The sequence below is a fragment of the Strigops habroptila genome, chromosome 13 (genome assembly GCF_004027225.2).
Source record: "Strigops habroptila isolate Jane chromosome 13, bStrHab1.2.pri, whole genome shotgun sequence".
In the NCBI taxonomy this organism is placed as follows: Eukaryota; Metazoa; Chordata; class Aves; order Psittaciformes; family Psittacidae; genus Strigops; species Strigops habroptila.
In genome coordinates, this window is record NC_044289.2 from 13,974,032 (window position 1) to 13,998,836 (window position 24,805).

Genomic DNA, 24,805 nt, shown 5'->3' on the forward strand with positions numbered 1-24,805 from the left:
ATTCTTTAGGTATTTCAGAGGACATGAAGTAACAACGTTTGCTGCAGTGTAAAATGCAAGAGGGATCACTCTACAACCTCCCTAGAAAACACTGAAAACCAACTGCAACTACACTGATTTCTAGGATTATAAAAATCAGGAGAGCCCAAAAGCAGAACCTTCAGACTCCCACATGCAACTAATCTACCAAAGAACTGTAAAAATCAAATCATCTGTCACGGTCCAACTGTATCAATAACCCACAATCAGCAGTAACTAGTTAAGAGCATTAACTTCATTTTCACTTGTGGCCATCTGGATATGTCAAGTACTATTAGCTTTGTGAGCACAAATGCTAGTTGTATTACCAAGTAACACAATATGCTTGTCATTTCTTTTTCCATTTCTATTTAAGGAATTTGCTCCCTCCACACAATCCCATGAATTGAGTGCCAGCAGCATGCCTAAGAAAAAAAAAGAACTGAGTTAAAAATACACTAACCTGATTTGACTGCCCAGAAAGGTAAGGTTCAAAATCGTTGTCGTGAACTGTATCCTTCTGATGTAACGAACCATTTTGTACTAGAAGGAAGAAGTTACAACATGTTATAACACTGTTTATAGCATTGCAGTAAGGAGTTCCACCCCGTCTTATTTTATGAAAAGCCATATTTCTCCTTCACAGCATGAAGGCTCATAAAAAGACCAAGGGATGACATTTCCCCCCCAAAAAACAGTTTCTCTTTATACTATTGCTTATAAATTTGAGTAGATTTAAAACTAAATAAAGTTCTACAGTCAGACGTGAATAGACAACTCGTGTGAACTAACTCTGAACAAAAATCATTATTGACAAGAATTTTGTGATGAATATTGGGAAAGAACATCTACTGTTATGGTCCACAATTAGAACTCTCAGCAAGTAACTGACAGCTCTCCCAGCATGTGTTAGCCACTGCTTAAGTGAAGTTGGCTAAAATAAGATGAGGTGAGGTTACATTTAATTATGAAATAATGGTTAAGTGCCTTGACACCCTGACATCTTCAGGAAAATCTATGGCTCCACTTTCTCCTGTGCTGAACAGAGATACCTGCCCACTTCAGCATAAACCCCTGTGTGAGAAGCATGCAAATCTATTACTCAAAGATATACACAACTGCTGTTGCATCACTTCAACTCATTTCCTTTGCTTGCTTTACTTTAAGCAAACCAGGTCAAACGCATTATGCGACAGTTGCTTTATTTACCTATTTCACAGAGCAGCTGAACTAAACACGACACTGCAGCAAATGGGATGTTTGAGAATTGACAAGAAACAAGTTTGGGAATTGACCAGAATGTTGCTACAAAGTTTGCCAGGGAAAGCAGAGGTCAAACAGTATTTACAAACACAGGAAATGGTGTCAAACTTTCTGTAACTGGTAGCAGCTGGATTTTTAAGGCAGGTTAAGGCATATTAAAAAGCATTTAGGAGTTGCATATTGTTAGTTTCTAAGTCTTAAGCAGTTACACACTCAACAGCAATCACAGTTAACACTCGAGGTGTTCTCTTAGATGACTTGTTATTAAATTTAATTTAAAATTAAGCATTATCATTAAAAGCTTATTATCTATCATATAATCATTGATTTAAAATTCCTTAAATTATTAAGTTTGTAGGTTTATATACAACAACTAACACATCTATCGGCGAACAGCAGACCACTAACACAACTGTATTCATATAGCAGGAAGGGACTATGCAAAAGTATGTAAATATATGTATTTAATATGCATGTCCTTGGGACTCTGTGTAGAAATCTGCTTTATTTTAAGGAAATTAACAGCATTATGATGTTTAGCACCAACACATAGTCCTTCCCACTGTTAACTCAGGAGCATTAAGCAGGATGCAATCAAGCTTGTATGAGTAACAGTTTATGTTGGTTTTGAAACAAAGCACAACTTCCCTTGCTCCAGATGTTATCCATATGGACTGAAAGTCATACCTTGCTGCTCACCTACAGGCACCTGCAGAATTCATCTGTTACAGTAACAATCTAAACGAGCAGATCTCAGCATGATCCTCACCTTTATTATCCTGTCCTTTCGGTCTCTGCGAAACCACAGCACACGGTTGGGGAAAAGGAAAAAAGAGGATGAATAAAAGTTAATTTCAGAAAAACGCTTATATCATCACAACAAAACACAGAGCTTTTGAGGACAGAGGCTCATAAAAATGGCTCACAACGTATCACGGCTTGTTTAAACTGGAGCCGAGGAGTACGTTCCACGCACTTACAAATGGCCACGGCTCTCTCTAAAGGCGGGGGGAACGCGCTGTGCCCATGGAGAAACTTAACGAGAAAAGATTCATGCCCAACGAAGCCGGGAGGGAAAAGAAAAGCCTCGCCCGGGCCAGACGCAGGCACCGGCCTGCACGGGAAACCCCCCGCCGCCGGGCGGGGAGGAGGCAGGCCCCGCGCCGCGCCTCGCCACTTACCTGAGGGTCAACGCTTGTGGCAGACATAATTCATGTACAGGGCCGCCGTGGTTCAGCACACAGGGCCGGGCGGAGTGAAAGCAGGGCCGCTCTGCGCGGAGCTCCGGGGCGGCGGCGGTGCCTCACCCCTCAGGCGGCGGCCGGGGAGGGGAAGGGGCCGGGGCCGAGGGGGAAGGGAAAGGGGCCGCTGGCGCGCTCGCCGCCGCTCGGCGCCTCCTCAGGGTGGCCGAGGGGGATGGCGCCGGTCACCGCGCCTCCTCGCCTACGCCCAGCCGGGCCCCGTCTCTTCACATGCCCGCCGGGGCCGCGCCGCCCGGGGCCTTGCCCGCCGCCGCCTTCGAGGCCGCAGCGAGGGACAGAGCCAGAGCCTCTAACTCCAATGGCGGCGGGCGCCGGGCTGCGGTGACGTCAGCGCCGAGAGCGCGCGGGGCGCGCCGGGAAAGCACGGCCGGGCGCAGGGGCGGCGGGGGGGGGAAGGCTCGCGGAGAGCGGCGGTGCGCGGTGCGCATGCGCGGGCGGGCGGCGGGATGAGGGGACGGGCGGGAGCGGCGCTTGTCATGGCGCGTCGGTGGCTCCCTCAGCCCCGGTGCTCGCCGTGAGGGCTCACTCATAGCCCCAGGCGCTCAGGGAAGGCCGGTTTCCCCTCACAGCAGCAGCCGGCACGGATCCAGCCCTAGCCCCGCGGTAGCTGCGGTTGGGATCCTCTAGCAGAGGGTCACAAGCAGCCTGACTGCTGGCGGCACTTTGTCAGGTTAATAATACCTTTTACTTTCCTTATATCCGCTGTTCGGCAGAAGCTGGTTGATATCTTGGCCCCGTTAACAAGCTCGTGTTGATTTCATCAGCGCCATGAAGTAACCTTGTAAGTTTCAGGGAGTCTGGTCATTTTCCTACGTGCCCCTCGGAGGGAAGGGAGGAAATGAACCAGCAGTGAATAAACTGCCCGGGTTGTAACCATCCAACGCTGCTGTATGCCCAAATTCAGTCTGTAACACTTGGAGAGGGCTGACTTAAGGAAAAACCACATTAAATGAAAGCAGTGCCCTTTCATTATTAGTGGTTGAGTTCTACCTAATTGCTGGTTGTATTTCTGCCTCTCTACATAGTGGGTTGTTGGGGTTTTGTTCTCTTTCTAAATGGGTAGAATAGCTAATGACCAGAACTGTTGCTACTTCTTAATAGTTTTTAGGTCCTCGTTGGGGTCCTTTGGTCAGGATACAGTTTGTAGGTGCTGCACAGAACAAAAGAGCAGTTCTTACCCTCCCCCAGTTCATAATATATATATATGTACTGATCCCAATGTAAAAACTTGTGTGACTGTCTGCCTTAAATCTGTGTGAGTTCTGATGGTTGAATCATGAATCCCAGAATGGAATGGGATTAAAGCTCATCCAGTTCCAACCCCCTGCCACGGGCAGGGACACCTTCCACTAGAGCAGGTTGCTCCAAGCCCCTGTGTCCAACCTGGCCTTGAACACTGCCAGGGATGGGGCAGCCACAGCTTCCCTGGGCACCCTGTGCCAGCGCCTCAGCACCCTCACAGGGAAGAACTTCTGCCTAAGGAAGTGTTTTGTGTTGAAACAGAAGTCAAGGTTGTTTTGCTTGTATTACGGTAATACCCAGAGGCCTCGCTGTCCTGCTGACTTACAAGCACCGTAAATGATAGTTCACTCAGTGCTCAATGACAGTTTGATGCACTGGGAGCCTCTTATACCACAACACAAGAAAATATCCCTGCAGTGCTTCTACACAGCACTGGTACCAGATGACAGCAACTCAATGCAATTTGTAGAATATAATTTCTTTTGACTTCCTTGGAAACTGATGCAATAAAAGGATTTGTAACATAATTTTCATCAATTAGCAATGTATCACTGAGATTATCTTTTAACATGTTACATAGGTGTCTGACATCTGCTTGGAGAATGGAAATAATTGTCCTTAAAATGGCTGGAAACCTGAATGTTTCTTGAAGGTATCAAAATACCTGCAGATATTTAACTTGGTAAGTCTCTTTTGGCTTTAAGTGTGCCAGTTTCTTGACACAAACATCCACTAGTTACAGTTTCTAGGTATGAGCAATATAAAAACATATTTGAGAGAAAGATGAATCAAAATCAGGTTTTCAACATGTGTATAATACATTGTGTTACTGACTGAGGTAATAAGTTGAGACCCAAACTGGGCATAGTACCAGCTCGTGCGATGCTGGTATCCAGATTCATTGCTGTGTTCACAAGTAGCTAGAGCTCTGACCAAAGTAGTTAAGACTCGGCCATACCAGACAGTAGTTCCAGAAGTTACAAAGTCTTACTCAAAACATCTCCATGCTTAATTTTGGGGGTAAAAGTGGCAAATTCTCATCCTCACAAAAGGTACTAAACAGTGCCATCATCCTGTCCTTTAGATGCAGTTAAAAGCAGAGTCTTCCCTGTGTTCACATGTTTGGAGACTGTTGGTTTGAGTTTGTATTTACTGTTCTAATAAAATATGTGAAATGGATAGTCCACTTTCTTTTGTCCTTTCCCTGCTCAGTCATCCAGAGATAAGGAAGAAAGAGGAATGCGTTAATCCTCAGCACCTGGGATGCTTTGGATTCTTCATGTGGCTTAGGTAGCAAGTTAATGTTATCTTAATTCTGTTTGCCGTATGCTATGGACGGAGCAGGTCTGTCCTCTTGAGAATCCCTGAATAAGCTGAAAGGCTGACACAGAGCAGTGCTTCCAAAACAAATGAGAGAAAAAGCTGAGCAACATGTCTGGATGGTGGAAGATCTGCCTGCAAGGGAAAGGGAAAGGCTTGTCCTGGGTTCCTGGGTGATGGGCACTGCTCTGAAGTCCATGTGATTGTGTATGTTCACTAGTCTTGATATAGAAACTATGTGACTATGAATCATCCAAGCCATGAGTGTATGTGGGCAGAATGCTAGAACTGGATTTGCTTCAGCATCCTAAGGTGCAGGGTACAGCTATTAGGCTGTACCCATCACTTTAGAGTCAAACACAGAGCATGTCAGGCATATAAATACATATATATATGCCTAAGGCCATGGTTTTGGGAATATCTTTTTCTTTTACAGTAGGAAAATGTGAGTTACTGCTTCTTCCTGGTAACTTTAAAAATGATCTTGTCTATCCACTGAGAAGAGCACAGTCTTTTAGAAACAAACCCAGTGAGATGACATATAGATAAGGCAATATTCAGAATTACATCAACGGAAGATACTCTTGGAGTGTGACTCTGTAACCTAGGGGATAACACAGGTTTTTGTTTGGTTTTGGCTTTGTTGAGAGAAATAAGGTGGTATGATCTGGTATAAGAAAAGGTTATGGGCAGCTTTTTCTTCCTTTGCTAACACACTCTGAAATTTCAGGAGTGTAAATTTCATGTGTAAATTACAATGTTCTTTTTCTGTTTGTTTGGGGTTTTAATTTAGATTTTGCAGGGATTTTATGCAGCTCTCTCTGCTATGAGCATGGGGGGGTAACATTAAACATTGCCATGCTGGAATCATCTCCGTGCTGCACCCCACACCCCCATGGAATGTAACCAAAGCAAGGAGCCAACATGGATTTCCATCATTTCAGGGTGAAAACCAAAAGCAGACACACACAGTATCTGTTCTTCTCTTTGTCATGTCACTGACACATTGTTTGTGAACACATGAGAAGGGAAATCATATGCAAAGAGCATGGCCTGTGCACGGATATCAGCTGATAACCATCGCTGCACGTGCTGTGCTTTGCAAGACAACTTCATTGAAAAGCTGTAGCAAGGAGCTCAACAGAGCAACGACTGATCACAAGGACTCTCCCATGTCTCCTTGGTCTTCATCATTGGCAACTCTTTCTTGCTGCTATCATGTAGTTTCCATTAAATTGCAAGGTCTTTGTAAGTCTGTCTTTGCTACTCCTTAGAACACAGTCACCCATTTTTCACTTCAGCGTTTTGCAGTGTCCTTTACTGTTGTCTTTCTTCCTCTTCTGTCAATCCTGCTATTGATTATTGATACAGGGACAAACTAAACCTATTCTGAGTCAATTTGCATGGAGAAAAACAGATGATTGCTAGTGTGAATAGCTCAAGAATAGATCTTTGCCTGTTGTCCAAGCAATACTCAGGCAGCCAGGCACATGTCTCTGCAATGAAACACGTTCCAAACTATAGCAGAATTTAATTGGAAAATCAGATGTTCCGTGTTTCTCGATGGCTGATTTTCCAGCAATTAAAAAGTAGGATGAGTTCCATTAGAGTCATAACGATGCCTGACAAATCCTTTAAAGGTAATTAATGGCTGAATGGTGGAATGTCCGTTAGTCTTTTCCCCATGATGTTCCTTGGCAAAGGCAAGAAGAGGTAGAAAACCAAACAAAGAGAAAAAATGACCCTTGAAAAAGAAACTCTCACATTTATCAGCTTCAAAAGCCATTTAGAAATATGAAAATGAAACTTGTTTACTACAAACAGTTACCTTTTGGAAAAGCATTGACCTACTCTACCTTCTGTAGCAGGAATATTTTGTATAATAGGCTGGACACTGAAATCATAAAGTCATGAAACAATCTAAATCACAGTAATGCCTTGTGGCAGAAACACTTTCATTTTCCTTGTTCCAAGGAACCAGAATGTTACTTTGCTTTTTCTCAACTCACAGCAGGATTTTCAGGCTGGTTCTGCTATTGATTTTTTGCATATCTGCTGTGCTTTGCAGATATTTCTTTTGATATGTGCTGTGTTCTGCTCCTGTGGGCTGGTATATTAATAGTGTTTGATTTTAAGCACTTCCATGAATCATGTTGCCAGCTACATTTAGCTGTTCCTATTACAATACGTAAACCACCACAAGGCAACCAAATGCTATTCCTATTACAATACGTAAATCAAATGCTCCGGTATTGGAGGCCAGAAGAAAGAATTAGGGGAGGAGATTGAAAGGTTTGAATCCTTAGGACATCACCTCACAAAACATGTATGTTACTCACCTGTGCCTCAGTTCTGGCAGTATATATGTATGTGTATTTACTTTATAGCAGCATTTTTCAGGCTTCCTGATTTAATGATTGCCAATGTTTGGAGCAATAAATCATTATTAATGTGTTAAGTTTGTCACTGTTGTTGAAAAATGCACTGAGTAAAGCACAGGGAGGAAAGGTAGGGAAGAACCCTTTAGATGTATAGCAGCACTCCTTACAGTAAAAGAACCTTGAGCAGGATGAAAAAGCAAAGTGAGGCTTCCTTGCCCTAAGGGAATGACTCTGTGTTTGTCTCTGGTGTGACCAGTCACTTCTTAATGTGTCTCATCATTATTCACTGGGTTGGATCACTGCCCACAGCGATGGGTTTATGGATGCCCTGGAGTTTTGTGTCAGTGGAGAGCAAATGTGCTGTGCTCCCTCAGGGCTGCACTGAAAGCAGCTCTCACACAGGCACTCTTACAGGTTTTACTGTGAAGGAAACAGTGTCAGCAGCTCTTAGGAGAGCTGCAGAGTGCAGGCATTGTGCTGCTGCCAGTCAGCATGAGGGAAGATGAAGGACAACAGATACAGAAGAAGCAGCCAGGAGAGGAAAAGCAAGGCCTTAAATGGAGAAACAGCAGCAGTCACCTACTTCTGTGGCTACAGATGTAATGATTTTGTCTGCTCTGCTTCAGTCTGAGAGCAGTTCTATCATAAGGTCTGAGTGTTTTATTCTGAAAGATGGATCCTTGTTCTCACAGTGGTTCTGAGCAAGTGGGAATAGGAATGATGCCATAAATGTCCTTGATATCCAGCCCCCTTACACATCAGTTGCAGTGGTAAGCTATGGCATCTTTGTTTGCATTCCCAGCCTCTTTGCTTCTTCCATAATGCCAACTGATACCTTTTTTATCCCTCCCTGTTATAAAAGCAACTTTCCTCAGGAATTTTTTATTCACTCTTAAGTTACTGATGGAAGCACAGTAGTGTTCCTTGAGCTGAACCACACAGGGCAGCTTCATCCCCTTACAGCTGTGCAGAACCTCGAGCTCAGAGACACTGAACTCTGCCGGAGCTTTTCCAGGGGCTCCAGCCACTTCAGCCCTTTCAAGCTCTTCATCATGCTGCCCCCAGCTATACTCCTCATATTTATTGATCACTTTCCTTCCAAAACATGCTGATATTAGCAAACATTGATTAATAACATTTACATTCCTTTCTCCTTAGAGTTTCAAATCACTGTCTAGTGTTGGTTTCCTGTTATGCTTGGAATGAGCTCAGCAACATCAAAGTTATTACGTTTCTCATGCAGGGACATCGTGATGGTGCTGTTGATCATCGTTACTGATCAGTCCTGAGCTCCTGGTTGATGCTTCCTGATTCCCAGGTGGTTATAAGCAGTAGTGCTTGTAAAATGCTTCATAAGATCAGAACTATCAATCATTCTTATCTATAAATGTGATTCGCTACAACCCCTCAGCAGAGGCCCCAAACAGCCTCTATAAGAAGGATTTTAACTCTATATCTTACATTTTTAGGATCCATTCTTCAAAAAACAATATAGACTTACAAAGCACAGGAGCTGTAGAGCAGAAGATAACGTACAATTAAATATAAACCCATTCCAGACAAAAAAGAGCCAGACTCACTTGTTACAAGACCAAGTTTTGTATCTAAGTACTGCCCTCTGCTGCTCAGGGGTTTTCATTAAAACATAGTTAATTAAAAGAGTTGCAGCACTTTTTAATTAAAAATGTTGCTATAGGTTTGCCTGTGAGAAACCAGCTCTGGAGCTTCTTGCTTAAAAGGAAAACTATTTATCACTTTTTCAAACATAAACCACCTGTGTTCTTATGGTAACAGAGAAAACTTGTGTTTTGTCAAGCATATAGAAGGTGCATGCAGCTTCTCAGGCAGAAAAGTGGTAGAAGAAAAGAGATTTTTAAGCAATTACAACCTCCAGAACTAACCTTAAAATCCTTCAGCCTGAATTGGGACCCCAGGATGACAAAGGAATAGATTGATTTCAAATTGCAAAGCTGAAAAAGAGCACCTATTCCCAAAGCAAAGGCAACAGGGTTGAGCCAAGATACTCCCTGGTGGCTCCCCCTGCTAAAGATGAAATTTGGGCTCTTCAGCCAACAGAGAATTTCAGCACAGACCCAACCAATTGGGAAAGATGAAGCACTAGAAATAGCCTCTGGGGCAGGTGGGATCCCTTGTGGCCTAGAAAGGGTTCTACTGCTTTGAGGAAGGCTGTTGCCTTGCTGAGAAGAGGAGAGCTTGGGAGAGGTTTACTTCTTGGAAGTGTTTTGAGGCTTTTTTTAGCACATTGCAGGTAAATATTTTTAGTGTTTTTTATTGCCTTAGTCTTAGGGAATTGCTGGTATTAGTTATAACATTGCTTTGATGGTGTATTGCTATGGAGGTGTAAGTAGTGGGTTATAGAAGGGTATTGGCTTCTACAAGTGGTGTACTTGTTTAAACTATCAGTTTGGTTTGGAGAGCCCTGTTAGCCAAGTTAATGCATGTTCTGCAGAGCATGTAGATGTTTTCAGTGCAAGTAAACCATAATGTGTTTTTTCATAAGCAACAGATAAAGATATTTTGTTCTTGTGTTGCATTTCTTACTTTAAAAAAGCTTGGTTCAGCTGTTAAGCTTTTAGGTGGAGAACCTCCTTTTCTTCCTCTGCCTTTTTGCTGTGAAGCTTGCTCTGATATGCATTTACTAAGTGGTAGGAGACTAAGAGAACTCAGTTGCCCAGGTGGAAAACAGCATTTGTCATACTTCAACAGCTTTTTATTTTGTTAGAGCCTGTGATAGAGCAACACTGATGCTGTGGAGCTGCACCTGATGAAGTCCCTCTGCTTCTGTGTTCTGAGGGCAAAATCTGCAGTGCAGGCTGAAATACTGCATGTTCCTAAGCTTGCTTAGCTTGCAGATTCTGCTGTGCATCAGAGACTAATATGTTTCCCTTCCTGTATGTTTCTATACCAATGCCATAGTTCTTGAGTAACTACTTCATTGCATTAAAGCACTATTTCTAAAACATTATGAGCCGTCTTTTCCTACCACTCTGGTTCCTGTGGCTCTAATTATAGAAGGAAATTCTAGTTGCCAATGAGCTTTTCCTTGCTGCTTCTTATTGTAAGAGGCATGTGGTTGAGCAAGCTTGTTTTTAACATCTCACTAACCATGTAGTAATACCTGTGGAGGGTGGGTTTGTTAACCCTGGCTCCAGGTCTTGCAACTAAAATGCTGTGGAAATTTCCCCCCCTAAGTGTACTGTAGTGCTTAACTTAGAGGAATAGCACTTCAGAGATGCTACTGGCCTGAGAGCCTTTTAATGTCTCTGACTGTGATTACTGCAGAGTAGTTGCTATACAGATTGGTTTTTACAGTGTGCCTATTCCAAAGAGGGCACTACAGTAGTTATCTATTAATAATGTGGTGTACCAGCCTTAAAAAACAAATATCTACTTAGGAGTATGTGTGTGTATATATATATACTTGCTTATGTGACATTTTGGGTCTGTGCACTTAGTGCTTGGCTCTGATAACCAGTAGATAGTTAGTGCTTCCTTGGGATGAGTTGACCTGTTGAGTTGGGTGGTAAAGGGATTTTTTTCAGGGCACATACTTAAAAAGCTGGATTTGTTTGCACCTACTACTTAGTCACATGTGCAGTGACTTCATTGCAGAGGAATTCCTTTGGAGTAATTAGTTAAATTGATCCTGACTGTTGTATAATTGTATGGCCTCTTGAAAGTGTATTTGCCAGACATAGAAAGTGCTAGAAGCAATAGTTACAACCTGGTTTACTTGGCTATTACCTGAAGTAGGATGAGGGTTTGGATAGTTGGGCAGTCAGTAACTGCTTCAATTCACTCTCTTGCAGAGAACCAGCACAGGCAGAAAATGTTTTATCCTTGATTTAAGGACACCTCCTTCTAGAAGCTGAACTGAATTATTTAGGACTCTATCCTGGAGAAGTTCTCTTTCTCTAGAGCTGTTTCTATATAGTCATTGTTTAATTATCACAAGGTTATGAAAAAGGTGCTGATATTCTGTGCAGTGCTTGGCTTTAAGCTGAACATTGAGATGCTGTGTTTGGATGTGGCTGTTCCCTGCTTTGTTATGGCATGTCTTAAACCAGGTTTTTGGATGGGGGGGGAGGCAGAGCCTTTTTAATGTTAATTAAAAGGCAGAGCAAAGGGCTGGGGATTTATCATGCAGATCAGATGCTAGAAACTGGATTGGCTCAGCTGGGGAGAAGCACAGGTTCTGCCCTCCCCCTGCCCTCTCTGTTCCTGCAAGCATCTCCCCTGTAAGCTGGCAGAGGGGCTCAGAAAACTCTGGTCTCTTCCCCTTGGGCACTAGTGAGGGCTCAGCAAAAGTTCCACAGCAAAGTACAGAAGCACCAGACCTCTCATTGGGCTGCAATTCCCAAACAAGCGCAGCTTTGTCAAGACCAGGAGCTTTCTGGAATATGCGTGGGGATGAGAAACAAATAGCACAGGGTGAGTGCTGCCTGACACCCGGAATCCAGCTGACAGCTCTGGGTTGTCTCCTCCTCTCTTTCAGAACAAGAACATGGGGGACGTGACACCAGCAGAGGAGATGGAGCTCAGGGCTGCCTGTTGCCGTCTGTTTGAATGCAGCATGAGGGATGAAGTAAGACGACTGAGGACTTTTTGGCGGTGGCCAGCAACCTCGCCTGTATCCCCTCGAGATTTGGTCAAGGCTGGCTTTTTCTTTGTGGGTCCAAGTGATGAAGTACAGTGTTTCTGCTGTGGTGGTGTCCTGAAGGACTGGGGACCTGGTGATTGCCCAGTAGCAGAGCACCTGAAGTTCTTCCCTTCTTGTGAGTTCATTTGTGGTGAGGATGTTGGAAACCAAGAGATGCTTCCTTTTCACGAAATCTTTGATGCTGTGGATGGGCAGCTCCTCAGCCTTTTGCAGAGCATGGACGGTGCAGAGGCAGCTCTGCCCGATGAACCAGAATACCCAGAGATGGTGACAGAGGAGGCCAGACTATTGACATTTCAGAACTGGCCACGATATGCTGACATGCGTCCTGAGGCGCTGGCTAGAGCAGGATTCTTTTACACAGGTACGTACTCTAGGGAAATGTGTTTAACTTCGATTCAAGTTGATTGTTGAACGTGTCACTGTTTTATTGCTCATACAAATACTTGCAAGTATGTGTAGCATAGCTAGAAACCCCATCCTTCCTTCAGCCTGTCCTGCTTCACTTCTTGCCCATGCAGAATTCGCTTCTATGTTAACTCCTATTTGGGTACTGAGGGGTCCACTGGTAAGTCAATACCCTTACCAGCAGGAGTGGAAAAAGCAGCATGTTTTAAACAGTTATGTACTGGCAGAAAAGTGTGTGCTTTAAGATTTATTGAGCCTATTTATTACTTGCACTTCTAGAAGGACTTGAGGCACTTGCTTGGCATGTCATGTTTTGTATAAGCTCTGTCTTGCATTGAAGCCTTCTCAAAAACCTAAACCTTGAGGTAATCAGTCCATTTGGCTGTCACTGGCTTGTTGCTGTAAGGACCCTGGGCTGGTAATATAGAAATAAGAAAAGATCATTTTTTTAATGAGGAAAATAGGCAACACTTATATGCATCTGAATATCAATGCTTTTACCCTTGAGAAGGCTTTGCTGGTTTAGATAACAGGTTTGTAGAAGTGCTTTTCCCTGCATTGACCAGTCAGAGGAAATATTTACAGGACATTAATGCTTGACCGTAAATAAATATTGGGGGACTCTTCAGTCTTTTGAAAGCTGCTGATACAGCAGTATTTCTGTGTCATTGCATCTAAATGGAGGAATCTCTTTGGTTTGTATTTGCACATCAAACTGAGACATGGAAGGAAGTGACAGGCAGGGTCCATAAATCAAAGGTCCTTCAGCAGAAACAAACCTGCTCATCCTGATCTTCTTGCAGTCTTGTTGAAGCAAAATTCAATTGCCCCTTTCTCCACTTAAGCCCTACTTGTTGGTTAAGGCGGGAATGGGCAAAAAAGCAGCTTTAAATATTGTGATAGCTGGAAAAAATCTGAGATGCAATGTGGTGAATGACACATGTAGGAAAGTGCCTAAATAACTGACCTTCTGTTCCTTTAACCTGAGTTAAAGGAAGTGACTGGTCAGCTTGCTGTTATCTCTACTTCTGCAAAGCTTTTCACTCAAACTGCATGACCTGGAATAAACTAATAACCTGAATAAACTATAAAGCAGTGTCTGCAGCTCAAAACCTGTGTGGTTTGTTATGGGCTTGATTTATTGCTTGCAGAGCAGCTGTTTGAGAGCCCAGCACAAAGCCTGACACTGGGGACTCATTAGGCAGCGGCGGTGGGACATGGCACTTCCCTGTGGTCACTTGAGCAGGAGAACTCTGGAACTGAGCATTTGGGTTGAGCCAAACTGTGCTCTGAGATGAGAGTGTTTGGAAACCCATGTCTGTGACCCAAACTCAGTGGCAGCTTTTACTGATGTTGTTCCATTGCCCTCGGGGCAGGGCATTTGTAGGCAGTGCTTAACTGTGGCTTTCATTTCTTCCCGTGTGGTTTCTGTGGGGAGAAGCACAGTAGAGAATGGGTAACCTGGGACCATGTTGTGGCAAATCATTGTACCTAAGAGATGGAAGCTGTGTACATCATCTGCCTGTGCCTGCTGCTGGTTAGGGCAGATTGTGGTGGGGAAAGGAGTATATCTTTAGGTATAATTAATTACAACTCTAAATGCAGGCAAGAAGGGATTGGATAGGTATGTGCATATGTGGAGCTATGGGGCTCACATGCAGGCTGCCTGTTAGCATGTGACCCAGTTCTGGAATCATCTCAACCAGCTGCAGCTCTGGGAGTTTAAACTCTCACCAGATTTCCTGCCCTATACAACTTGCACAGCGTTAGTAAACTGTCATGTGCTCATCTGGTCTGTCCAGTAGCTTGTGTTTTGTGCTGAATCTCTCCCCAGGCTCTTATCCAGGGCTAGTAGAGCAATACAGCATCTCAGATGTCAAATAATCTCTTGATGTCTCTTTCAGGACAAGGCGATGTAGTGAGGTGCTTTTACTGTGATGGAGGTGTGAGGAACTGGTCGTTTGGACATGATCCTTGGTGGGAACATGCCAAATGGTATCCAGGGTAAGTCAGACTTGGTTGACAAATGTCTCTTGTTGGAAGACCAAAAGATATGCCATGGGTTCCACACTGATTTCCCCTTTCATAAGAAGGGGGGAATCATGAGCCTCTTACTGTTGCCCTTTATGTATGGAGTGGGGAAAACCCCATAATACTCAATCTTCTTTAATGGACATAGCAGTTTGCTCATGACCTGATAGCACCCTTTCCTTCTACAATTCAAACTACCACTGCTTGAGAGATCCTGTACTAATGTATTTCAATCTTTCTGCTTATAGGTGTGCATTCTTATTGCGGTCAAGGGGGAGAGTCTTTGTTAACGTTGTTCAGGAGTCCTTCTCTAACACCCCATCTCCAGTGAGTCATGACTATTCCGTGTGTTAGTGGATAGAGGTTTAGTAGATATGGGGAGTTCTGAACCCATACTTTTATGACTATCATTTTCAGAGAGATTCCTGGGATCAGACTGAACAAGATTCTTCTGCTTCGCAAGGTCAGTGGTGTAATGACATCCTGGTGTCTTCTGTTCAGAGTGGTGTAGTCCTGCTGCTTCTACCCCACCCCAGCAACTGTGCATTCTGTGGACATGGTGCTTATGAGATGTTTTGATGTTCTAGAAGCTGTTTCGCTTTGTTTTAGGAAATGGTCTCTAGAACAGAAAGCAAAACTGCTTGTTCTTGTAAGACCTCTTAGTCTGAGACTAGAGACACTTAGTCTGGATGATCATGTGGCTTTTGGGTGCTTGCCTAACTTTCCTGACTTGTGCATGCTCTTGGTTTTGTGTCTGTCTGTAGTCTTTCACACTATAGCACTTTAAACATCCTTGATAGGAGACCAGGAAACAGCTGGTCTGGTTGTTCATGAAAGTGTTGATCCTGGGGATTATTCCCATTCATCAGTTGCTCCTGGGAATTGAAGTAGGTGAAATTTGGCTCCCGTAACTGTGGAAAACTGATTTTCCTTATCCTCTCAAAAGCATATCCCATAAGATGAGCTTAAAGACTGAAGCTTTTGAATGTACTGACAGTTGAATTTCCTGCTTCTCTTTACTGATGAATGGTTAAGCCAGATAATGAGGTTGGAGAGACTTCATGAAAGCAGTTTGAGGCTTCTGGGGTGTAAAAACAAAGATAAGGCTTCTGGACTGGGGCCAAACATGGGAGACTTGTTCACTGGTGTACAGTAGAATAAACCATCCAAAACTAGTCTCTTGGCTTTTATGAAATTGCTTTTGACTTGCTAGTGAGTTGTGATTAGAAGTGAAAACTAACTCTGGATGTTGCTCTGGCTATATAGATAGCTTGAGGAATGTTCTAGATCATATTAATGCCATTTAATATAAAACATCTTCAAGGAGTAGTATACTTCGTGACCAAAGTTCAGCCTTTTTGGTAAAGTATCTGCTCACTGCTTAACAGATCCTCTGAGGAACTGGGAATCGCAGGCTCGTCATTGCCTGGATCAGCTTATGATAGTGCAGAATGTCCTGGAGATGGACTTTGACTTCTGCTGGGCAGTTAACCTGGTAGAGAATAAATACAGGCTGACTGGGACTTCCTACCTCTCTGAGTCTGAACTGATTGCTGATCTGCTTCAGGCAGACAGGGAGGAGAGCAGAGGTATGCCTGACTCTCATACCTACATTCCTGGGGATGGTTAACCTCTATTTCACTTCATCTTAAGTGCTGTTGAGTATCTTGTGGGTCTGCCTCCTCTCTTCCTAGGCTGGAATTAAGGGCAGAAGCCTGCCTTTCTTTGAGAGGATGGAGAATGAGGTTCTGCTTTCAAGAAACCTGAGGGAGCTGTGACTACTGGGGTATCAGTAACTATATCTGCCTGCAGTGGGCTATGGTTTAGATAGCCTCAGTGTTTTCTGCTGCCCTTAGACTTGCAGTAGCAGACAGGGAGGCTTGTGTGCAATTTCACACCTAATGCAGTTAGCTGAAGCAAGGCTTCTTGGATGGATGAGTATTCCAAGCCTATTTAAAACTGAACCAGTGACTTGATCAGAAATAGCCATGCTTGTTTGTTTGGATAATAGATATTCTCCTTATCTGTGTGTGTCCTGTGTTACCTGTTTTGTGGAGTCTGTTTGCCAAGTGAAGTTTATTTGAAGATGCGGTTGCACAGAGGCTTTCTCTGGTAGGAAGTCTGTTTTGCAAAGCTCCTGTTTCTGTATCATGGTTTACTATTTCTTTAGCTAAAGAAAAAATAAATCCCCAAATTTCCACAAACTAGAAGTGGGATTAAATAGCAACACAGGAGCAGGAATGAGCAGCTGATGGCTCCTGCTGTCTGATAGATAAACCAACTTTGAGGAGACAATGTGTTGTGGACATGTCTTGGTAGGGAGGTTAGTGTGCATAGTGACTGAAGCACCACAGAGATCATCTTCACCACCCTATGTGTGAAACTAACAGCAGAGTAAAGAGGCTACTGAAATCTAGAACACTTCCATCTCTTTGAACAGCCCTGAAGAGGGGGGAAAGGGGTAGCATTTAATGCCATCTTCTTTCCTGGTTATACAGATGCTGTTCAGAGAGACACTGAAGCATCAAGTTCAAGAGAAGAAACGCAATCTGTGCAAGAGAAGGAATCAGGTGCACTGGGCTGAAATTGTGTTGGTGAAATTAAGCCTGGGCACAATTGGGATGGATTTTGTAGTGATGATACCAGTGGTCATTGTATTTTGGTTTTAATCCTGAAGGGGAATGTGTGCTAACTTGGATGGTAACTGAGCAGAGACCCTTATTCAGGGTTTAGAGTTCCATTGTGATGCAGACTTACATTAAAACTTTGGTTTATCAGGATAATTTACACATTGTGGTAAAAGATGTTGCTGGGCTGAGCAGGGATGGGGATCATGTGTAAATACACTGATTCTTGTGTAGATAAACCAGACTCTATAATAACTGTAGCTCTTCAGCTTAAATGAAGCTCATGTGAGAGATACTTCTGTCATCTTAAGTCAGTCTCAGCAAAATGCTGAGCCAGTTGCTGTGTGACCGCCTAAGATGACAGGACAGGCCCTTTGGGGCTGTTGCAATACTGACAGCTTGGGCTTTTCTTTCTTTTTCTGGGAAAGGGGAGTCTCGGCTGAGCACAGAAGAGCAGCTCCGACGCCTGCAAGAAGAGAGGATGTGCAAAGTGTGCATGGACAAAGACGTGTCAGTTGTGTTTGTTCCTTGTGGCCACCTGGTAGCATGTGGGGAATGTGCTCTCAATCTGAGGTTGTGTCCTATCTGCAGAGCGGTCATCCAGAACAGCGTGAGGACGTTCATGTCCTGAACCATGATGTGCCAAAGGGGGAAGATAAGTCTATACAGCTTGATCATAACACAGCAGGGGAAAATACTAAGTAAATAGCCTGATGCTGGAGCAATTCTATTTTCAGGGTAGCTTGGTATAAGTGTAAAACCTTGCTAAATGTGCCTCTAATGCACAGTGTTTCTAGTAAGACATGCTGGTTTGCTGTACTCCTGCTGATCCTGTTGTAGGACTGCTCCAGAAAAACTCTGCTGGTTTCTTTTGTCCTCCAAAAAGAAGCTTTTGTTGACAGATTCTCCTTCTCCAAATTCTTGCATTCTCAAATGAATCCCTGCTCTGTGTTGAAATCAAAAGCTGTTTTCAGTGAACTAAGGTCTTTTTCACTCACTTAGCAGTTGCTCAGAGGTTATTCTGCTAGCTTTGGTGGCTTCCTTCAGTAAGTCTGAGTCAAATGGCAGTATCTTCATACAAAATGTGTTCCATTGCTCATGAGTATTCTGGTCTCAATGTATTGTGTGGGAGGGAGAATTCAGCTTTTCCTTCTGAGCTCTTTGCTGTCTTCCCCCCTTGTTGAACTGTCAACAGTTGACAAAATGCTTCAGCAATACTCAAATCTGCATAACTAAGGGAAAAGCCTGGCCTGTAGTAGACTCTCCAACCTCTTTACTCTCAGCTGATTGCCCCAGACAGAAGGTGACAGGCTCTTTGATGGTCAGGGTCACTAGATGATCTCCTGGAAGCTTCTTACTGAGCTTTTTCCGGGCTGTTGGGGACTATCCTACTATGGAAACTTACCTTTTTAGGACTTCTAGTTGCTGACTCAATTGATAATTCTTATTTTAAATGGAACTTTCAATCATGTAGTCAAAAAGAAGAAGTTTTGTCAATCTATAGTTTAACTGCAGGGGGAGAAAAATCGGGTTTTTTAAATCAATTGTTCTTTTTCATGGAATAAAGTCTTTCTTTTTATCTTGCAGAGCTCTGAGTATCTGATTCTAACATAATGTCCTACTGGGGAGGGAGGGTGGTGGTGTCCTAAGGTGTTAGAGCAGCATCAGTGCTTTTGTCCTTCAGTACTACATGACTGTGAGTGAGAACTGTTCTTGCCATCCATTAGCTGCTTCTGGAATTCACAAGACAGCATCTGGGTCCTCCAGAGCCCCTTAACTGCAAAAGAAAGGGTAAGGATGCAGGAGGATAAGGACTGATACATGCAGCTGTGGAAGTGGGGAGTAATTCTGCATCTGAGCTCCATGCAGAGTTTTGGTACATGGTTCTTAAACCCATCTGTGGAGACTGGAATGCTGGCTCTGGAGCTGCTTCTCTTTGGTTCCAGCCCTGGATACTGAACAGGGTTAAAGGCTTGTTTGTTGCTGAGTAACTTTAAGGTATCTGTTATCCCTGGGCCACATGGGAGAACAGATCTTGCCTTCAGAAGAAGGTAATATTAATGCAGCTCTTGGCAAAGAGGAGAGAAATTACTAATTGAGCAGTTTGAGCTCTTCAGCTCTTGGAGGAATTAATTCGTGGGCCTTTGCCAGGCAGCAGCTTTCATAGGGAACAGAACTGCACCACTGTGCCAGACTAGGTGTTGTGTCTGGGTTCAAGCTCTCCCTGGCTTTATTTTGCCTCTGTAAATAACAACAAAACCAGTTTAAGTAGAGGTGCTAATTTGATAAGGTAAAACAAAACCAGCTCACTGTTGGAATATTTTATTTCCTCCTAATATTTAGCTCAGCGTGGCTGGAATCTCGCTTGCACATCACCAGGATTATAAAGCTGTAAATGTACCAGCTGCTTCTGGTGCTGCTTTTATTTAACACTTCGAAAATTGTGACTTTTCCACATCTGGAAGGATAGAGCCTTTTTCTATGGGAAGATTTCCCTTCAGAAATGCTTTTTTTGCTAGTAGTACCTCAAGAGCTGCCTGTCCCCAATAGAGGGCACTCCGAACCTGGAGATAAGGGAAGCCCCTGGAGCAAACCCTCAGCTGCTCCTTGTTCTCCCAGCACACTGGAGATGTGAGTCTTTGCCCTCCCAGAACAGGGTCATCGCATGACCTCACACTGCTTAGGGTAGGTCTGGCACAAGCAGACCAGGAGGAAGGGTTGTCACAGCATGAAGGCTCTGCTCATGACACTAAAGGAGGTAGTGAAGGGTGGAATATGATCCTTGGTGGCTTGCCTTGTTTTCTTCCTTCTCAGATTGATATTCTGTGATTTATGGCAGTCATTGATGCTAAATATTATAGGCTTACCTCTACCATTTATTTTACTTCTATTAAAAGTACTTTTGTACCTGTGTTCATAATGTAGAGTGGTAGTTATGAAGCTACTTGGTCATCACACTTCTATTGATGTTTGCCAGTGTGTATTACAGTCAAGGCATGCTGCTGAGTGCAGTTTGATGCTCAGTCTCTTTAGAGTACTTGACCAGTGGTTCTACTAGTTTTATCAGTAGATGTGGCATCAAGGCTTGGTCAGTTTGAGGTACAGTGTTTAAAAGACATGCAGACCTCCATAATCCAGGGAGTTCTTCCTGACTTCATATTATCATCTAGAAGAATTCCTTGCTGAAACTGCTAGAGAAATGCTTTGGCTGTTCAAAGCTCACACTGCTTTCTCCTCAATCTATGCTGAATTTTGGTTGCTCTCAAACAAGGCTACTAGAGAGTTCTGGTATCTGATGGACAACACTTTTCTCTGAGGAAAAGAAATTGTATTAATGCAGAAAGTGTAAAGTCAGTGGTTTCTGATGAGGAAAGGGAAGATGAATTTCAAAAGCTCCAAATAAAGGAACATCCTCATTGACTAGAAGATATGTTGTTTTTCCTGTTGCTTTTTCTGCCCCTCCAGGGAACATAATGGGCTGGTAAGAATGAGAGTAATCCAGGAATGAACTGAATCAAGGAAGAGGTGAAGAAAGCACTAAAAGATAGTGCATGCACAGTGCTCTGCATGCTGTCCAAATGGTTTAGTAGCTTGTGTTCCACTATGATATCTTTTAAGTTAGTCGTGGCCCAGTATTGACTAATATGGGAGGTAGTTATGTTTGGTCAGGCAGAGCTGGTTTAGTGGGCTGAGCTTTTTCTTCCAGTAATAAAACCAGTATCAATCCATCAGCTGTCAGTTGTCCTGCTCAGACAGAAGCTGTTGCTTCTATGTCTAAAGGAAAAATACCTCCTGAGGCCATATTTACTCACAGCTTCACCTGATCACAACTCTGATGTCAGGTTGCAGTGGGTATCTGGAAGGAAAGTTGCACGGGAGCTAAAACTGTTCTCTTAGTGCTTCTACTCTTGGGTTTATAAAAGAGGATTTTGATTCCTTGGCCCTTCGGAAAGAAAGGTGCATCTTTGCCTTAGCACTTAATGGTTTTATTTCTTTTAATTCTCCCCTCATACCTCTCCCCAGCTCTTCTGAAAAGCATCACTCATGCCAAGTAAACTCAAACAGATCGGGCAAGACAATAAAGAATTACAACAGCACTTGGAACGTACCAGCCCAAGAATGCCACGGATGGTGACAAGTGCTCTGTCTGTGCTTGGCACTTCGCATGCTGGGAGATGGAGCTAACAAAATGGCATTGTTTATTGTTTTATTAATTGCTGCAGCTCATTAATGCAACTTAATAACACTTATATTCCCCCTTTCCTTCAGCCCATTCCCTCCCCTCAAAATTATCCTGTCATAAGAAAACCCATCAGGATGTTGCCAGTCTTGTGCCTGGAATAAGAGTGGCTGCTCGGTGAAGAAGGCAGGTACAAAAATCTATGATCCATGAAGAACTAAGCCTCTTCCAGTGTCCTGCAGCAGGCTTCAGCTGTGTGTATGGCTACACCAGTGTTAATTTTATGTAGATGGGCAAACCCAGAGTAAATTACAGCTGCTCTGAGAATGGCTTGGCATGCTGAAATGGGGTGAAGCTCCATGCTGAGTAAAGATTTGGTGCTTGTACTAGTTTTTAGCTGTTGAGCATTATAGGAGTTAGGTCACTGAACACTGAAATCCAGGACAAATGCTACTGCTAAGGCGCTGACCATGTCTAAAAATAGAGAATGAGGAAGGGAGTCCTGGATGGGGCAGGGGAGAAGGGAAGAGTTCTCATCTATAACTTAAAAAAAAAACCCCAAAAAAGCCTAAAGAACTCAAATGTAAATAGCCCCCACCTAGTTCTAGCCAGGCAGGGAGGAGATGAAGTTGTGTTAGGGTATTTAGGCTCTTCTCAGAACAAGGTGAAGAAGGGGAAGAAACTAACTACAGAACATATGAAATGTCCCAAGGTGTTATGCAGTGCTTCCTCCTGTATGGATCCATGGCGCAAGGAAGCAGCTCCGACTCCACCTGTATCTCTTGAGAGAGGCTCTTGGTGAACGTGTTCTGTTGGAGGTCTTCAGGCCTGTGCCATTTATCACCACCAGACTATGGTAGGAATGGTTCATCAGGGCACCTGGAGAATTAAACCCCAACCTCGTGACCGTTCTTCAATGTACATTCGTTGCAGTTGGAAAGAAGACAAGGAACAAAAAGTGGAATGGAGTTCACCATCCTGCATTTCCTCTGCCAAAGATCCAGGCCACAGGGCATTGTTTCCTGCAGCACCTTTGGAGTGCAAGGTTCATCCATCCTCTGGCTCCTCTTTACTTATGCAGGCCTGTAGGGAAGGGGAAAAAGTGAAGGCAGGGCATCAGTATGGAGCAAGTACTAAGTTACTTAAAACCATAGAAATGGTATAGAAATAATTAAGACACTTTTTTCCTTTCTGGGTTTTTAGATATAGTTGACTACAGATGAGGAATAGGATTGAGAGCTCAGAAGTAATGTGGTTAAGTACTCTTCAAGTCTTATGCTATACCAGACCTGAATGTACTGCAGTTAGATTAAGGAATAAATAGGAGCCAAAGTGTTAGATCTATGTATCCTCAGCATTTGGAGCTGCCTAAAATTTGGTTAGGAAGTTTAAAAGCTGTTTAGGTTCATCTCTAACATCAAGCAGCTTGTTGAAATCGCAGTGATGTGCTTCTTGTGTAGATGCAGCAGTATGAGCAGATCTACTTCTGTAGCCAGCAGCAAAGATGAGTGAATGTTTTCAGCTGAAACATCACCTCTTAAACATGCAGCTTCAGGTTGATCAATACAGTTTGCAAATTCGTGTTGGTATTCAGCAAATTGTTTGTTTGGGCAAATGTCTACCTAGAAAGAAAATCAGAATCACTTTTTGTGTGTTTTCTCTCCTCAAAAAACAAGCTGGATTTTTCCTGTTCAAGTAAAAGTTTCCTTTGTAAAGCATTCTGATCATCAAAGTTTGGAAGGAGTGGGGGGAAGACCAATCCTAAAGGAGTTACCCCCATTCTCTCTCCCAGTGTTTCAGGCTGGATTTTGAATTGAAGAATGTTATTTGTGTACCTGTCACTTGGTCTATCGAAGAACCTACTTTCAACCTATAAAGAGACACCTGTTGTATGGGATTTAGTCCTTTAATGCTGCCTATGGCTAGCAGACTGCCCCACAACAGAATTGATTTAGGGAGTACTAAAGTGAGCAATTGCCAACTGGAGCCTGAGATCATTGAATTAACCCACACCTCCTGTTGCTACCCTGTCAATACTGAAGTCTACAGCTGATAAAAGTCACACCCTTTGTTACCATCTGGCCCTTTCCACTGGTAGATCTGAGGAAGGGCAAGTGGGTGAAATCTGGCTCTGCAATAAACTCAAACTAAAGCTCTTAAGCCATAAATGTAGTACTTGGGGTGTCAGATCAGTGAGTGTTGAGGACTGGAGCCTCACAACTGTGCAATCCATTGCTTGGCCTTATAAAGAGAGTCTTAAGCAGCAGGAAGAGTTATTGCTCATCTCTATCTCTTAAATAAATAGAGACTATCTCCAGTCATCTGGCAGGTTCTTGATTTAGTGCTAAATCATGTACAGAATCATGCTTTGAGGCTATTCTGCTTTATAATTGAGATTGCATAGGGCTTCTTTCTGAAACGAATTCAGAGAATGATGTCAAATCCTGAATGGATGCAGGAGGCAGGAAGTGCTGACAAATGATCATCATGCTCTGGGCCTCCTCCTGTCTTGGCAGGTACATGCTGGGTACTGGGAGATAACAGCTTTAGCCAGACACTTCAAAGCTGTTTTGGTTAACCCTTCCACAGGTGTGAGTGCAAGAAAGCTTCCTCCCCTCAGATGATGAGGATTCTTCTACAGGTTGAAGAAGAAAGGCAGCCCAAAGCTGATAGCCTGTCCTGTGTAGCCTAAGAGGAGACAGTGATGCAAGCAGGCAGGGCCTGAGCTTGAGCTTTAGTTAAGGGAGGGGTAAGAGCTCAGCCTTTCCTTCCTGAGAGCTCATTGGAAACATTCTCTTTTGGCCTCAGGAGAATCCCTTTGGCTTGCAAGAAGTGATTTATTATCCTTTGGCTAAGCGCTTTGACCCAGAAGCTCATGCACTGAAGACTTTAACATATCCTCCATCAAGATTCTTAATAGATTATTATTAAATGATTACTGCAGTGCCTTGGTTGGGCAGCAGCAGTGAGATTAAGGTAATTCTATTACACAGTAAAACTTCCAGAGCAATTTTTTTCCCCTGATAACTTGAGTCCCTCTTATTTAACCTTGTGACTTAAATAGGAACCATCACAGCCAAACCCCCTGGAGTCAATGAAATGTGGAACAGAAGCAGCTGTGGAACCTGCAATAGAAATAACTGTATGTATAAATATTGTTGCTGTGTGAGTGCTGGAGGTGCTAACGGAGATGAAGCACACTTAAATGATGCCTTTGTAACCAACAGCACAAACCTGTTGGTTGGGTTTTGTTGTGGCTGGCTTTTAGAAGAGAAAACCAGCACCTGACTCTATAACTTGTGAGGTTTTCCACTAACTAGAGACTTGCAACTGAAATCAAGGAGGTCAGGAGATTACCATGGTAAAGCTGGGAGAGAATAGCTACTTCCAGC

General features: G+C 43.5%; 3 protein-coding genes across 15 annotated transcripts in view; 1 reads left to right on the forward strand and 2 right to left on the reverse strand.

The window, feature by feature from the left end:
- YTHDF1 (YTH N6-methyladenosine RNA binding protein 1) overlaps positions 1–2,893 on the reverse strand; it is a 205,458-nt gene extending 202,565 nt beyond the window's left edge. For 8 of the 12 annotated variants that reach the window (XR_003994047.1, XR_003994049.1, XR_003994048.1 and 5 more), the window contains exon 1: positions 482–1,581. Coding sequence is in view for 8 of the 12 variants with exons in the window: in XM_030503539.1 (XP_030359399.1) it covers positions 482–649 (168 nt within the window). In the remaining 4 variants the exon portion in view is untranslated. The other 4 variants (XM_030503542.1, XM_030503538.1, XM_030503541.1 and 1 more) reach the window with 3 other exon arrangements.
- Positions 2,894–4,425: 1,532 nt separating this feature from the next.
- BIRC7 (baculoviral IAP repeat containing 7) lies at positions 4,426–17,917 on the forward strand. Its single transcript, XM_030503318.1, has 8 exons — positions 4,426–4,467; positions 12,003–12,531; positions 14,480–14,579; positions 14,855–14,933; positions 15,024–15,069; positions 15,995–16,195; positions 17,105–17,176; positions 17,662–17,917. Exons 2-8 carry the CDS (start codon positions 12,012–12,014, stop codon positions 17,862–17,864), a joined length of 1,221 nt encoding a protein of 406 aa, XP_030359178.1. The 5' UTR covers positions 4,426–4,467; positions 12,003–12,011; the 3' UTR covers positions 17,865–17,917.
- Positions 17,918–21,197: 3,280 nt separating this feature from the next.
- NKAIN4 (sodium/potassium transporting ATPase interacting 4) overlaps positions 21,198–24,805 on the reverse strand; it is a 48,726-nt gene continuing 45,118 nt past the window's right edge. For both annotated transcript variants that reach the window (XM_030503181.1, XM_030503182.1), the window contains one exon: positions 21,198–22,496. In XM_030503181.1, coding sequence (XP_030359041.1) covers positions 22,487–22,496 — 10 coding nt within the window. In that variant the 3' untranslated portion in view covers positions 21,198–22,486. The remainder of the gene's footprint in view (positions 22,497–24,805) is intronic.